Source organism: Mesitornis unicolor, unplaced genomic scaffold (genome assembly GCF_000695765.1).
Source record: "Mesitornis unicolor isolate BGI_N332 unplaced genomic scaffold, ASM69576v1 scaffold9644, whole genome shotgun sequence".
In the NCBI taxonomy this organism is placed as follows: Eukaryota; Metazoa; Chordata; class Aves; order Mesitornithiformes; family Mesitornithidae; genus Mesitornis; species Mesitornis unicolor.
The window spans coordinates 19126-36363 of record NW_010179413.1 but is presented as its reverse complement, the minus strand read 5'-3'; the positions used below and the strand labels follow the sequence as shown (position 1 = coordinate 36363).

Here is a 17238-nt window from a genome sequence, read left to right as displayed (position 1 = left end):
CAGCAGGAGAGTGAACTGACTTACCCTACATCTTGTGCATCAGAACTGCTCCTTTAGGGAACATAAGTAGGTAGAAATTAAATCAAAAGTTGCACAAATTTTGTGATAGCTTGAGGACACTCAGTTAAAAGGCGGCTGTGGTTAGAATCTGCCCTACCAAATTAGCATCCTCCTCCTCTATTTGTCTGGAGAGCAAGACAGCAGAAGGTCCTACCTATCAACAGGTCCTATCAGCAATTATGCAGCACACAGGTTCTCACCTAAACAGCTCGCCAGCACTTGACCATCATGCATAAAGTGGAAAGAATCCAGCTTAACTGTTAAATCCTATACATTCAGAGTTCAGAAGAAACATAGAAAGCACTTCTGAATTGGAACACGTGATCAGGAAATTACAGAGTAACAAACACAGAATACCAATATGCTGTTTCTAATAGCCATAGAATAGACCTGTGCTTTGCGTGGTGTGCATCCATGCGCCACCCACGAGCCACTGTCACAGTCTGCAGTGGACAGGCTCTGTGGGAGCTCCACAGCCAAGGAGAAAGTTCACTCCAAACCAGGCCCATCTAACTCATTCTGTAACAAGGGTTGAAATCAAAGCAAACTTCTATGCAAAGTAAACCTTCCATCTCTTGCACCAAAAAATTAACTTTAGTGTTATAACTGACCTAGAAATAATTAATGTGCAGATTTACAATGCTGGTCTTTCTGTTTTCTCTTCTATTACTTCTATTTCCCTATTGGAGTTTGTCTTTTTTTCACCCTTTATTCTGAATATCACATCCCAATTCCTAGCTCTCAAACAACCGTTCTTCTATCACAGCTCTCTCCCTTATTTCAATCAGTAGAAACAACTTTCTCAGCTTTCCAGGTTGCCTTAGAGAGGTTTGAGTTTCATTTCCTTTTATGCCTGTGTATGGTCACACTACATATATAAAAATAATAAAATAATAACACTTAGCATATAGTGGTCTAAGCACTCACCTGTTGCCTAAGCAACAAATAAACCTGCAAAAAAACTCAACTTCACCCTCTTCATGCTGAGGCACAGGGAACATATATTTCAAATTACCTAATGAAACACACTATGAAGAAAAGGACACAGCAGGTACTAAATGAAGGCACAGAATAAGAAAAATACATGGCAATACTGCATTTTCTGTATGAAACAAGAGCCTTACCATCCTGCTGGCCCTGCAGGTTCTGAGGACTTTGCATTCTCTCTTCCAGATTGGAGCTGAGGTCGGAGTTCACAGCTGACATCCTCGTCGAGTCACTCATATCAAACTCATCACTTTCTATAGAGCTTTCATCCTGCAAATGGGAAGTTTCAGAGACAAGTCAGAAAACATCGCGCACTGTTCCCATTTTGTGTGCAGTTCACTCATTCCCATTCCTTTCACTCACACCTGGCATGGAGTGTAATCACACTAAATCTTTGTGTATATAAGCAAACAATCAGAGCACATAAAGAAGAGCAAGGAAAACACAGTGTTTACGTGATAGGATAATCTGACAAATGCAATTTGTTCAACTATGATGATACTCCATTACCATACTCCATTACCTCACTCCTAACTGTTTCCATGCTACTTTGCAAAACAGGGCTAGTAACTAGAGACCCCATACCAAGTCCTTGGTATTTAAATTTAGTTGAGGAAAGCTCTCCACATTCCTGAATCCTCTACCTTTCCCAAGCCAGGTCAGTAACCCCATGACAGCCACTCACAGTGAGACATTTCCAAACAGCAACTTGACCTAATACAAATCCATGACCAAATTCCCTTGACTGATGTCACCCTTACACTGCTACTGCATTTAAAGAAGCATCTGTTAAAATGGTAAAGCTTATAAAAGTTCTGAGCATGCTCAAATGACAGTCAACAGCAAACAAAAGTAATATAATCATATGAAAATCACACCAAATTTATTCTACCTCATACATCTTTAATATGATTTATCCATTAAGTCTAATTACAGAGTCTATGCTAGGGATGATAGCAGAGGGCAAAAAGAAAAAGTCATGATTGAATATTTTGTCTCTACTTACAAAAGCAAAACAGTTTTGGACCTAGTCCAACAGCTGTTCATAATCATGTTTACTTTTTTCAGTCCCACTAAGGTTCATGCATGTACCTATGTATTAAAAATTAAGCATCCACAAGTCTTGCTTTGTAAGCTGCCGAGGTAACACTCAAACCTATGGTGATATATTTTCAGAAACAACTTTTCTGAGACAATTATTCCTGTTACAAAGAAAAGCCATTTAAAGAACATACAGAAAAATAAGGCAGATAACTTTGTAACCGCTGAAGATTAGTTTAAAATATTTCTCCAAATAAATAAAAACAGAACTTTAACTGACAGGATTCTGACTATATTTTCTGGGTTGCTCACCAGAAGTGGCTTAGAAAAACAGCAATCTTTAGAATATGATTTACTATGTATTTGTTGTGAACTGTTTTCTACAGATGCTAATACAGCTGCTTTCTTCTTTCTGAGCACTTGGACCATAAATCAATTCCTCCCTTGGGTCTCAGTGATGTTTCCAGCTTGCATGGGTGTTTCTCTTGTTTTCAGAGGGGAAGCTCCTCTCAGCCACGACTCGTGTTGAACAGAGAGGAAGTACTGCCAAATGCCATTCAGGAGTAAGAGTGGGACAAAATGCAAGGTGTTGCTGTTCTGCACTGTCACACCAGGACAATGACAAATAATGAAAAAAAACCCCTTGTTCTCAAAGTTTTGTGAAAAACGAAATGGAAGAGAGAGGTCTTCTCTAGCAGGCACCTGCCTGCCTTGCCCAGATAAGGTTGGAGTACCCTCATTACAGCAGCAGCAAATACCTAAACAGTGCCCTGACACAAGGATCGTGGCACCTGCCCCCTCCTGTCCCGGACAGACGGGGCTGAGGCACATGCTAGGCAGGTTCTGAGGTTTAGGGAAAACGCACATTGCTTCCTCAAAGAGCAAAATCAGAACACAAACTCCCCCAGACCTTCTGGAAGGCTGTGTCTCTGTTAAGACACAGTGCTATTTCTCATTGAATCTTGCAGGAACCAGCAAGGCAGCAGCTTACACTTTCCAATTCTGAGGTTAGGCAATCTGTATGGGCTCCCAGAAAGGGAGCTCTGGCTATGCAACACTTGCATAGATATAAAACAGCACACATGGGCAGCCTGTGTTTGCCTACAATCCTCTGCAGAATCTCTCCACCTCATTCTCCAGACTGCGTAAACATTTATCTGGATCTGTGTGGACACACAGGCGTGGGGAGAGGAGCTGAGAGCCACTGGCATTTTTGTACCGGTTGCAGCAGAGCTGTAGATTCCCACACAGTGATCAGTTCTCCTTTTAGATGAAGCCAGTTTTCCTTCCATCGATGTCCTCAGCTTAAAAATTATGAACTGAGGATGAGAGAGTAAGGAGGCTTTCAGTCACTGTGCTAGCTGTTTGTGGGATCCAAGTTTACTCCTGTCTCAATTCCACCCCCTCCACAAAAGTACAGACATGATTGAAGAAACCTTGGAAACAGAGCTTTCCTACACACCCAAGCATGTTTTTTAAGTGCATTAAATACTTCGAATGTATGCACCAGAAATCCTGCTGCTTGGTACTACAACATTTTCATTGTCATTTTGTTCTCAGTGCAACAAATGTACAGTCCAGAGAAAAAAGAAATTCTTAGCAAACTCTTGCTCTGAGAAAAGACATAAAAATTATGTTGAGAACTTTCCTTGTGCCCACTCTGTCCTGGAAAAACATTATTACTAAGGCATATAAAAGAATTACTTTTCTCTTCATAAATCCAGTGCTGCAGACATTTCATACACAGTAACATTAGAGCTGCAGAACTGAGCTGGGCAGGGAGACACCAAGCAATGGTGCTTCCTTCTGCCACTGTATCGTTGCCACTGGTTCATCTAGATGAAAAAACAGTTTAACAAAAATTTCAGTCATCAGATCAGAAAGGCCCCACCAAAACCTTCAGGCTGTAGAAGCACTGTGGCAGGTGGCCCTGATCCAGCATGAGTGCTTGACCATCCTGCAATAGGAGTAATTCTCAAAGGGAAGAAGTGGAAAAACCAAGGAGTCCTTTAACTCCGAAGGCTACAGCAGGGATAAAGCCTCCTCTTCTCCTGCTGCTTGAAACCCTGCTGCCAGATTCCTGAAAAGGGGCAGCCCACAGAGGGCAGACTTAATAGGGAGGTAAAGATGACCACGCTGTATTTGTGCATGGAGAACTCAAAGAGTAGGAGATCTCTCCCCACACCTTTCACAATTAAGGACAAGGCAAAAGCGAAACAAGGATCCTGATATTTCTAGATGAGTGATGAAATCCCTGTTCTATGGGGTGTTGAATAATTCATAAGTCTCCACCAGTAGCCCATAGCTACTTATTATGAAACCAAATCTGGCTGACTCCAGAGAAGTCAGGAGTCAGTCAAGGTCTTTGACATAATCCAGCTGCTAAGGCTGTTTTTGAAGGTTTTCTTTATTAAAAAATATCTTGTAGTCAGGCAGAAGGACACAGCATGCAGGACTGCTTTTTGCCTGGCACATAAATATTTCTAAATATTTGGCAGCTTAAATGGTAAAAGCAAAATGAGGTTATGACAAATAATTTGGTAGGTGCCATCCAATTGATGAAGCACTTCTTAAGATCTGGAAAAACTTTGAATAAATCTGAATAAAAAGAAATAATTTTTGAGAAGAAATAAATGCAATTAACTCCGTTACTCTCTGAAGAAACTTGATTCTCAGCCTACTTCTCTTCCTTTTTGTTTCTGTCTTTTTATTCAAAGTTTAGAAAGTAACTCCTACTCTTATTTATCAAGCCTTTTGCCTTAAAGATTTTAACTGATGGTGCCAGGGCTTCCATCTCTCTCACTATAATGTGTTGCATCCTGGTTGCTAACCTTGAGAACACCATGCCATTCATTTCAGGTGTTGATGGTATTGCTTTCTAGAATTAGACAATGAAAGTCACTGCTGAGCACAGCACTAAGTCTCGGGTGAACATTTTGCCCCCCTTAACCCTTCCGCTGGTCCAGACAGTAAAAGGGCACCTTCAGGTAATTTGAAGCAGTACAGCATATTACAGAATCACAGAATCACAGAATCACGGAACGTTAGGGATTGGAAGGGACCTCAAAAGATCATCTAGTCCAATCCCCCTGCCGGAGCAGGAACACCTAGATGAGGTTGCACAGGAAGGTGTCCAGGCGGGTTTTGAATGTCTCCAGAGAAGGAGACTCCACAACCTCTCTGGGCAGCCTGTTCCAGTGCTCTGTCACCCTCACTGAGAAGAAGTTTCTTCTCAAATTTAAGTGGAACCAACAATGGAAGCATGGTAAGTCATGACATTTTCTCTCAACCTGATTACTTGCAGACAGCCTTGGTTTGGTTTCAGACTCACTACTTTAGCAACAAAATTATAAAGATGGGATCAGCAATCATCTTCAGTTCAGCTTCCTGGCTACTGCAAAGACAAGTACCAAAGAACACAGGAGAACAGAAAAACAAAGGATTTCAGGTTTTACCTCATCTTGCTGTGAATTTAGTAGCTGCAGCTTCATATGTTTCATATAAGCCATAGTGATCGGCATGTTGTAATCAATCATACTGGTCACCAAAGTTGGAGGTTTTCCATTATCTGCAATAAAAATATTTACTATGCATTGTATGTTAATTGTGGAGGCTTCTTCAGCCTACTTTGCAGTCAAAGTCAGACAGCTAAGTCACTTAGCTCTAACTTTGGCATTTTCAGTCACTTGTAGACTGTACAGATGGAAGCCTCGCGAAGAAAAATGAAACTCAAGTTCAAACCCTGAAAAGTGATGAGTTCTTCTACCCCAAATGACTACAGCACATGCACCCTATCTATTCCTTATGTGTAAGACTCCATCTAAACATTTCCATAGCAAAATAAATTATTTCCTCCAGATAAAATCATCTTTCTATTGAGACTACACATGGTATTATACTCCATCCGTAAGTGAAAGCAGAAGATTCACTACCTTTCAGCTTAAGTAAATGAGATGATCTGACTTACTGAACTGTTCCAGTCAACCAAATTTTTATGAACCCTCACTTAAGCTAGGAAAATATAAATGGATATTAAGAATAAAATTACTTTACATCCCCCTGTTTGACACTAAAACTACCTTTATGATCCGCTCCATCTGGGTTTAAATGCATTCTTTTCTGGCACTCTGAGCAGCTCATTAGAAACCGTGTCACCGCTTCTCTCGGTAGGAAGGCATAGGTCTCTGAAATCTGAAATGAGTAACAAAATATAGGTGTTATTATATAAGCTGATTGAACATGATTTAACAGAACTGATCATTATATTACTAAATAAGGCATATTACCTTATAATGCCAGGAAGCACAATGAAAGCATGTTCTGCATACTATGTAGGATTTCAAGAAACATCTGTCCAATCTGCCTACTTATCATCTAATGGCTAATAACACCCAATACTGAATAAAATTTCACTTATATCAAAAGGGGGTTTATTTTCTGTTTACAGGGTTTTTTTCAAATTCCATTCAGCAAAAAGATTCATACATAGCAGGCATCCCACTGAGGGGTGTTATAAAAAAAAAGTTGAAAAGCAACCTTTTTCTTATACCCAATACCAAATAAAAAAAAGTACTTGGCTTATGTGCTCTATTTATTTTCTCTGCAACAATACGTAGACAGATATAGGAATCCATGTATTAGCAGCAATGACAGCCTCCTTACTATTTTTACTTTGTATGTGAATGTTTTGTGAAAATATTATTGGAAAGCTTGTGATTTAATACTATAGAGTAAATATGCTATTTTTACTAATAGCTATAGAATTTGTGAATCACTTGATTTTAAAGACTCTGCTTTACTTCAAGATACCTTGAAATAACAGTTTTTGGTTGTTTTCCCATTTCAACATTATCATTCCTTCCAACCACATACTCACAAGCAGGCATCAGAGGGGTTTTTTTCTCTTTTTTTGAAAGGGGAGAGGAGGAAGAAGTTATTGCTGGTTTTGAAGATTGCACTCCCTCCCCCACCTCCAAGGATGCATATACCTTCATAGACATTTTGCCTTGCTGAAAAGGACCTGGAGGTTGATACCAAGCTGAAAATGACCCAACAGCATATTCTCTGATCAGAGATAAAGCACATCTCATACTGGCTACATTAAGTGTATGGCTGGCAGACCAAGAAAAATTATCATTCCTCTCTACTCAGTGCTGGTAAGACAGCATCTGGAATAATGTGCCCAGATTGCCCCTCCACAGTTCAAGAAGGCTGCTGAGAAGCAGGAGGGGGCTCTGTGGTAGGACAGCATGGCAGCTGGATCTGTTTCATGCAGCTTATGAGGCAGAGAGAGATCTAATTGCTGCCCACCACTGCCCACAGGGGTATTTAAAAAACTGTGAAGATAAATTCTTCAGAGGGTATAACCAGGGACAACAGCGACCAACTGCGGCTTGGGATGTTCAAACTGGACACCAGCAGAAACTTCTTCACTAAGAAGCCAGTGCACTGGAGCAGGTTTACCAGATGTGTGGAAGAATCTCCAAACTTGGATGTTTTCAAGACATCACAAGGCAAAGCCATGGCTCTTCTGTGATTTATTACATATGTTGATATACATACACTGAACAGTGCAAGCAGTGTAAAGAATCTCCAGCCTGTCTTTTTCCCACCAAGGCAGTTGTCTTGCAATGGAGAAAATCCTTAAAGAAAGACAAAGTCCCAGCGAGAGAGATTAAGAGTCAACTGATATCTGCTTGTATTCCCTTACTGTAAAACCTACAGCATGATTTGATTGCCTATCAAGCCTACATTGATGCAATCCTCTGTAGGAAGTGCAGAAGGATAGAGGTGGGGTGCATGAAAATGTGGATATAGAAAGAACAAGGTAACTTTCTTTAACTGGATGAGAATAGGATTACATACTGTGCAATTCATCATGCTCCTCACAGGGGTGCTAAGTTTTAATGGCCAGTTTTAACTCTCTTACAGTCTTGGCTTGTCACCACCTTAATCTGTTTTGAAACTTATGTTTCCTAAAACTTCATGGACCATATTTATCAGTGACGGTATTTTGGAAAATAGGTGGAGTTTAAATCAGTGTTTGCTGATGTGACATGATTCATGGAAGTACATGAAAGTGATGCATTGTAAAATAAGAACACAAATTATACCATCCTGTTTATGATGTTGTTGTTTAGGCTGTTTATTGTTTCCTTATAAAACAGAAATCTTATTTTGGGGGGTAGAAGGGAATTAGTATAAAAGCAAAATTTGTTCTCTGATGGAAATTGCCAAAGATTTTCTCTGGGACTGAAACAATTTATCTGAAAATGAAGGAACTAAATGAAGCCACTTCTGAATGGGAGATCCTACCAAAAAATATTTTCAGATTATTTTTCCTTTTTTTTATACCACAGAACAGATGTTTATTTACCTTTCTAAATTTGAAAACATTGGTTATACTCATGCTTCATGAAATCTAAAAAAGAACCAGAATCAGCTAGAATTTAGCATTAAAAAAATTGGTAAATGCGCATATGCAGCAACCTCTCTCTCATAACATTTAACACATTTAGCACTGTATTGAAATTAATGGAGCTTACCCATGGATTCATTAGTTGCCTGCATTTTATAGGAATGCTCCATTTATTCTAATCAAGCATCTCTGTCAAAATTCCAGTTCTGCCCAAACAAGATGAAAATCCTCCATGAAAAGCAAGTGAGCTAAGGCCCAGATTTGATAGGTATGCTCCACTGACTATAAGGGAACTGGGTTTAGGAACTAAATTTGTCCACACAGCAGATGCTTGTGTCTCCAACTCCCACTGCAACACAGTTTTAAGGATGCCCTTCCCGAAATAACACCATTTTTTACCAACTTCCTCCCCTGTTTACTTTTGTAATTTGAACCAATCACTTACATTCCAAGACCTCAGCTTGTATAAATTGGCGTAACATGATAGGTATGACGTTAAAAGAGATACGTAGAGGACATAACCCACAGCTTTCCTCATTCTTGCTGCTTGAATATACACAGAAAGCTCTTTCCAATTTTGAATGCCAGAAAATTTACCAAAAAAACCCCAAACCTCATGTCCCCAACAGTGCAGGCTCCTGTTTGCCTTTCTCATTAAAAGAAGGGCACGTCTACTTTGTAAGATGCAGAGAGCTGCTCGCTTGCTCTGGCCACGCTCCGAACCAGCTGGCTTAGCACCAGCTGTAGCCAGGAAGCTCCCTAACCAAATTAGCACAAGGCTGAACACAAAAACCTATATTTCATCCCTCAGTAGAGTTTACCACCTTGTGCACAAGGTTGGGCTGACGTAGTTCATGGAGCTGGCTTGCATGTGAGTATTTCAGAGCACAGCCTGGAGGCCTGTGACACTTTCTGAGTAACTATACAGAAATACCTTAGACAGTGGCCTGACTTCATCAGGAAAAATTGTTTCTGTTCTGTCTGAAAGAAAGCAATAATGACTCAGTCCTCACTGATGCTGTATATTCTCACTGCCTTCAGCAGCCCTGCTCCAAGCTCTCTTCTCAAGGCCATTAGCTAACAAAAAAATAGAGCCAGACCATCTCATTCACTGATGGGCTTCAATAAAAGAATATTGTTTTATTGCAATTCCACAAAAAATAAATAATCGCACATACTCCTACATTTTAAGAAAAAATCAAAGCCAGAAAAGTGAATAGAAGTGGGGGATATTGCATTATTTACATCCACACACTGTCAATGCAGGCAGGCATATTTTTGGCATGACTTACAAGAAACTGCACATGCACATGCCTGTACCGATCACAGAACAATCAGTGCTGATTTACCATACTGTTAAAATTACTTGGATTCCTTTAAAAAAATTCTAAGTACTTTTTTTTTCAAATATGAAGCTTTAAAATTATCCTTATGGGATTCCTTATTCTTACTAGTGGTTTTATTGCACATTAGTATATCTTCTATCACTTGTAGAAATGTGTTATCTTGTACCTGGGTGTGTTCTGTACCACAGACAAGGCAGAAAACAAGCAGATTCTAGCAGGTTGGTGTTTAGGTATTGTGTACTGCATATAGCTTTTACATTTGAATGCTTTTTACATTGTAAAGGGAAAAAATGATGTGAAGAAGAAACTAGACATCTTGAGCATTAAGCAACAACTGCAAAAATCATGCAGGGTTTGTTTTAGCCTCAAAAGTTACAGGGTGAGAAGTGAACATTTGCTAACAATACAGTCCACACACATATTTTGTTTTAACTCTGAACTCGGAGGGAAAAATAAAGTTTACTTCAGCAGCTTCAGAGTCAAAATTTCTATGATCTTGCTTCACCATTCACAAAAGGTCTATGATATAATAGATTTTGACATATATCAACCTATCCAAAATATCGCCCAGCAACGAAGCCTTTCTAGACCTATAACCGACCTACACGCTGTTTACTGGATCCTATGAAGAACACAACTGCTACAAGGCAAATCATCCAGTATCCGATCATGTAATCTGATTTACATTGGAGCTAAGTGATGCATACCCTAATCGTCTATGAGACACCTATTGCATCCCTACGGCATCACTGCAGGCAGAGAAAATGGGGAAAGTCTTTGTGCTCTCCAGTATTTGGATGATTTATGTGCAGGATGTTGTGGTGATGTAGCTTTCAGAGCTACATTTTTATTTGGAAAATTAACAAGTTCTAAACTGAAAGGCAGATTTTAGGACACATATGGCAGAGCAGGAAAGACAAGTGTGAGGAGAGGGAGTGAAATTTTGCAAGTGAACCTATTAACCCCTAAAGAATTAACATGGAGGATGTATGTGTAGTCTGGAAGATACAATGTGTCAGAACAGATTTTTTTTCGTGGGGTGTGTGTGTATTTTTTTAATTAAGGAGGGTAAGGGGAAGAAGATTATCCAAATAAGACTCTTCCAAGAGGAGAGAGAGAGAGCGACGGGGAGAGAGAGAGTGAAGATGGTAATCTGTCCTGGGCCCACAGCCATCAAACCAGGTGGCAGAAACTGGTTTCTTGATGACAGGAGGGCAAGCCAGCCAAGGAAAGCCCTCTCCTTTCCTCAGCAAGAGGTCAGAATAAAAGGCTGACATAGGAAAACAGATCTATTACTGCTGGGAGTTTTATCAAGAGCTCACTACCCTGCTATACTGAGGAAAATGCTGTTCCCTCTTGTGTTAAACTTGTGCTTCACAGCTCCCTTCCCTCCCCACGTAGCAGAAGCCGCTTTCTGCGAGGGAAGCGATGGGGAACACCTGCCAGCAGGACCACTGCCAGGACACGCAACACTCGCCCTTTGCAAAGAAGCGAGAAGAAGTCCACAGAGTAAAAGTGCATGGGACTCAGCTGTTTGGCCGTGCACACAAGAACAGCATGGATGCAAGAATTTTAGTCTGTTAAGGCCCTGCACAAATCTCATCTTATTCTGCCTCCCCAAGGACAAGGTCTGCCCTGGATGGAAACCATCCAAGCCCCAAACCTGCTTTAACCCTGGAAGGAGACAAATGTTATTTCACAGTGCGATCTGTCATACAATTCTTCCCTGAGGAAAACACGTTCGTTGTGATGCTCAGAGAGGACTCACATGCATATTCCTGTTTTGGGAGGGCAAAAGAGGCACACCAATCAGGTGACAGGAAAGAAAGGCTACTCAATAGCCTAATTTTAAATGAAGAAACACTTATTTCTGCAACAGCTGGATGAAACACAGGACCCCAGATATTGCCCCACATCTAATAGACTCCTGTTATGCCTCAGATGTTATATATTTATGTACTACCTACCTGATCAGTCTTGCCTCAAGCTACTTTCCCTTGACACATCAATATCTCCCCCATGTATTAGAAGCCTGCTTCTCTTCTGGCTCATCAGCCCAGTGCTCTTTCTTCATTCATGGGTTGGGAGTTTTATTAACTGATCCATTTCTCCTGCTCAGACATCACAACCCTCGCTCACAACTCAAGTTCACTGCTGTAACGTTTCAAGGCTTTGCACAGTGGCTATGCAGGCTCAAAAGGCAGATACGAGATCATCCTTCACTGGTAAAAATATTAATATAAGTACAATATGCACATAGAATTTAAGGTGCTTAAGATGGCTACAAGACTTATACAAACAGTTCTTGGATATATGATGCACTTAGTTATGGGAAACTTTGTTAAGATATAACATACAAAGGTAAGGCACTTACTCGATTGTTTAAATGAATGAAAATCTAACTTCTTTTTCAAGAATATTAAAGAAAGTAATCAAATCTACTCTGAAATATAGGGCTTTGATCATTAAATGTGGCCTACCCGTACCCATAGCAGGGCCTGAGAGAGGCAGAGATGTTTTCCATTTTCAGTCACATCACAGACCATTTGAGTTTCTTGAAAAATGTAATAAGGATGGTTTTTTTTTCCTGGTTTGTGCTGAATCACAAAGAGTTGTCCTAACAGCTTGAGCCTGCTGCATTATGCTGCTACTTTAGCCACAACTTTTCGCAGTTACTCCCACCTCTGATATGCCCCTCAGCACTTGAATTTTAAATTTTAGACAGAACTGAATAGAAATGCATTTCCACAAAGGCACAGAGAGCCTGGAATGCACTTGTTGCATGCCTTTTCCAATACACCAGATGGATTCTCTTCCTGAACGCTTCTCTCCTGTGCGTCCCTGTCTCCACTTTGACACCACAGTTCTCCTTGCAGGAGACTATACAAAAATAAGTCTATACAAAAACAAGGACAGAGAGTGAAAAGTTCCCCTAGGACACTGAGCTGTAGCAGCGAGTGCTAGAGTCACTCCTATGAGGCTCCTCAGTACATTCTTCCAACTGCTTAACCAATTCCTTGCACCAGCACATTTCACTTCACCTCCTATGGAGCCCAGCAGAGGACTCAGGTGAAATGCAGGACAAGCAGGGACCTGTTTGGGCACCACTGCTTTCCTTGGCATCACGGAACATGCACTTTTTATCTCCCACACCTTCCTGGTCACCTGTGCCCCTGCTGAGCCACCGACTCAGCCAGGCCTTGTGTCACATATCCTGCCTTTGTGAGGGAATTATCTCCCAGATCAAGGCCTTCAGCGTCTTCCCTGTTTGTCAGCTTCCCTGGGAACTGGGGAACTAGCTGAGATTATAAACATTGCTTTCAGTATGCCTTCAGTCTGCTGTACTCTGGATATGACTGAAAGTTCTTGGTTTCATTTTATATATATGCATAAACCAGGTCTCTTTTTTCTGCTGATGTAGATCTACCTAATTATGCTGACAAGGAACACAACCCATCCATCTTATCTTGTATACAAGTTGGGCACTTGAAATGAGCACAGAATCTGTCAGTTAAACGGGAAGTTCACTCATTTTTACATATTTTCAAGGTTACTCTCCCACAGCATCTACATACACTTTGTATAATTCCCTTCTGAGTTGTTAGTGTGCAGAGAAGAAAATGGGACCTTAGTCTAAACTTAAATATAGAAGCAAAGGTGCTTTCCTAATTAAGCTATAGGGTTTGTGCCAAGAAATCATGAAGTCTGAGTTTGGTACCTTGCTGCCCCAATTAAAATACAAAGGCTCCCTTCCAACATGCTGCTCTCCTGGAGGTACCAAGCACCGCATCCTATTTATCTTCCTGTGCACCACTACCATAGGAAGTCCTGCAGAAATCAGTTGTAAAAATGCCATTCGCTTCCACACAGTTAACATAAACAAGTCAGTGCAGATTACAGATTCACTAATTGAGTTTACAAGCTGTTCTGAAGACGCTTTCAGAGAGACATACTGATGTATTTTAGCGCTCCAGCATCTGGGGTGACTATCAAAAATTAAACAGATTCTCTCTATTCTGTTACTCTGTATAAATGCAAACAGTAGTTAATTAAGTCACCTTTGACAATTTCATTACCCTTCTAATCATGCTTGAGTACTATTCAAAATTTTGAGTGGAGCATGTTCACTATTGAAAATAGAGACTCACAAATATATAATCAAATTAATTACTTCAAATCACTATGTTGCAGTTCTTAGGACTGCAGCATTATTTTTTTAGAAATACTGAGGTACTGAAAATCCATTACAATATTTATCAACTTCAGAAGTTTAGCAATTTTGTACCAAAATTGTGGTGGTTTTCTCCCTATCATTTCTCTGTTAAAATGTTTCAGTTATCCAGTCATAGAGCAGAAGCAATGTAATCATCACATGCTAGGAATTATGAATAACAAATATCAGTTGTAGCATACAGTTTGTGAACCGCCTTTCCTGTAAAAATTCTTCACTTAAACTATTTGGTGAATACTTACACATCATAAATACATTCACAGTTCTCAAGGATGATGCATTTGTGACATGTGAATGAAGAAACAAGACTAAATTAATCTTGTTCCAAATTCACTCAATAAAATTAAACCCCGTCAAAGTGCTTCAGTTTGATTTATAAAGCTCTTAGGGTATAATGTTTTGTGAGACAGCTACCCGAGATACTACCTCTTTCCTTCTGCAATGCCACAGAGGAGATAGATACTGCATAGCTTGCTGGAACACACAGACACTATAGCTCATCAGTTTTAGTGGAGGCATTTTCATGGACGGGTCCAGTAAAGGAGAATGCATTTCCGCAGTTAGACTGGTAGAGTTTGAGTCCTGTTTACTTAACCTAATTCTTATGTTGGGATAGAGAACAAGAGTTTACATTAGTTTGTTATGGGGTCTTTTTTTCCTTTCTTTCTTAATTCATGGAAGTCTTAAAAATTATATATGTGAATCCTGTCCTTGGGAAATATGACTCGATGCCCTTAGTAAGCTAATATGCAATGAAATGGATGCACGAATATTGCAGACACTGGTAATGATACAAACTTATATTCAGGCATCCTTATCCTCTGCTCAGAACAACATAATAAGCTCAGGTCTCAATTGCAAAATAAAAGTTGACATCAAATGAAGATACTATGTAGGCTATTCAATCTGCACAAATAATTCTCCTCACAGAAGAGACACTAGTTGTCTTTCACGCTGTTCACAATAAACAGATTTCTTATCTGACCTGGAATCACGGGATTCTTACGGTAGCAAATATTATACTTGGCATGTATTTGAAGGAGGATGACTTGAAGTATTGTACTTATAGTTGGCAGCATTCCTTATACTTGTATATTATTCTAAGAAGTTTGTGACCTATACCTTTGAATGGTTTACTGAAGTAAAACAAAACAGAAAGGTCAATGAAAAGTATTACTTTTCTAATGCTTTCTAAAAGAGAGCAGGGAGTATCAAAATGGCCAAGGCAACAGATGAAAATTAATTTAGACAGTTTGTGTTTGTTCACCCTGAAATACCACTCCAAATCTTACAAAAGCACACCCAGATGACTGATGTCTTCCTTCATATATCTATCTTAAGGTCAATACCGCTGGGAACAAATTATAAGAAAATTTGCCAAGAGCTTATCTCACAACAAACCGTCTGAAATAGCCTATAAATAAAGTATCTGTGAAGAGTTTCATAGATTGTTATATACCTGAAAAACAAACAGTAATGGGAAAATACCTACTTCTTATGGCTAAAATTGAAGATGTGGCTATCAGAAACCTGGAGTTCCCCCACATTTTGGTGACCTTTGACAAAAAACAACCGACATGAATGCAGACTCTTTCTAAGGTGAAGAATATGGTGCTCAGGGTGACAAGTCACCTCAAGGCCCTGTGCACAGCACCCCACCAGCCTTGTCCTACTGGGGCCAAGGGGAAAGGTGCTTCGGATGCCCTCCACCCTGGCCAGGGCTGTGGGATGGGCCCTGCCTGGGAGTACCTGCCCTGCTGCCCTGGTGGAGCCCCTGGTGCTTCAGCAGCTGGAAACAGCTGGGCAGGTGGATCAGGATCAAGCGCTGAGAGTGCCTGGCACTATCACAGCCCTGCCCATGAAAGTCTGGCCATCCAAATCCAGGCAAGCACATGCATTTTAAGCACCCTGGGAAGGTGCAGTAATTGTTTCATTAGGTCTCCATAAGAGTTGTATTTGTGCCACTAACCACAAAAGCTATTTATAGTTATTTTAAGGCAGTGGCTGAACTGGTTAGGTCAAGCAACAACATGCAATTAAAAAACTTAGAAATAATCATTTGTCTCTACTCAGCTGGTTTATGCAAGTGTGACAGCTGCCCTGTCAATATTTCCCTCATTGTACCTAGTAGCTTTCCACCCTTTTGAATTTAGGATATTTACAAGTTTTCATACCATTAAACCATTAAGTATGCTTAGTCTGCAGCAATAAAATATAAGGCAACTTCACTGATATGCCGAAGTACAGCACCTCATTTAGCAAAGTTGTGACAATACCTTCTGAATCTTAAGACTTCATCCATTTAATAACAATTAATACAGAGTTATTAGAGAATTTGTCAAACCATTATAGAAAGAATAAATTCTCTGCTTGTTCCAATGGGAAAATCTCTATTGAAGTCAATGGATCTGTCCTTTATTACACAGAAAATGTGATTTTTAAACTATATATTTTCATGCATTATTGAATGAGCTCTGAAATAAATTTGAAAGGGGTGCTTCCAGTACTAATCCAGTTGGAAAAAACACAAATCACATGCCATGTAAATAAACCCAAATAATTCATGTTTTTACAGACTGATGTTCACTTTTAGTTTTTTTTTTACTTACTGCTTTATACGTTCTCTTTTGTCCAGCATGTTTTCTGATTTGTTCTCCATTAGGCCCAGTTTCAACATGCATGGAATAGATAATGTCAAAGAAATCTTCTACGACGGCTACCCGCCGTAAAGACAGCTTCTCATCTACACCTACTCCATCCTGAAAAGAAAAAAAAGGAGAAAAGAAAAAGTAAGGGGGACAGGATGAACAGATAAATTATGATAATCATGGGATGTGTTCTCCTTTTTTAGCAGGGAGTTAAAGACCCTTCCACTGAGATCCAAAGGTCACCCACGCTGTGAATGACAGAAACAGTATTGTAGGAAAGCTGTATGATCAGAAGGATCATATGGACCCTTGCGAGCTGTCCATTTTGCCAAGCCAGAGCATTTGGTCTCTTGATAGAAAGCAATCTTTCACCCCGGTATTTAGAAACAAGAAGTATCCATGCTTCTTTCTTCAAATGAGCAAATAAGATACAAAGGCAGAAGCAGTCTCAAACACAGAAATGCATTATGCAGCTATTAATAAGAATGCAACAGCTCTTTTATCCTC

The 17238-nt window shown here is 40.0% G+C and overlaps 1 protein-coding gene across 1 annotated transcript in view; it reads right to left on the bottom strand.

Moving 5' to 3' along the window:
• Positions 1-16842, bottom strand: part of LOC104539277 (nucleolar protein 4) — a gene marked incomplete at both ends in the record, with an annotated part of 71252 nt that extends 54410 nt beyond the window's left edge. The window contains 4 exons of the mRNA XM_010182755.1: positions 1185-1317; positions 5544-5656; positions 6168-6279; positions 16693-16842. Of these exons, the coding sequence (XP_010181057.1) occupies positions 1185-1317; positions 5544-5656; positions 6168-6279; positions 16693-16842 (508 nt within the window). The remainder of the gene's footprint in view (positions 1-1184; positions 1318-5543; positions 5657-6167; positions 6280-16692) is intronic.
• Between the last annotated feature and the right edge of the window lie 396 nt (positions 16843-17238).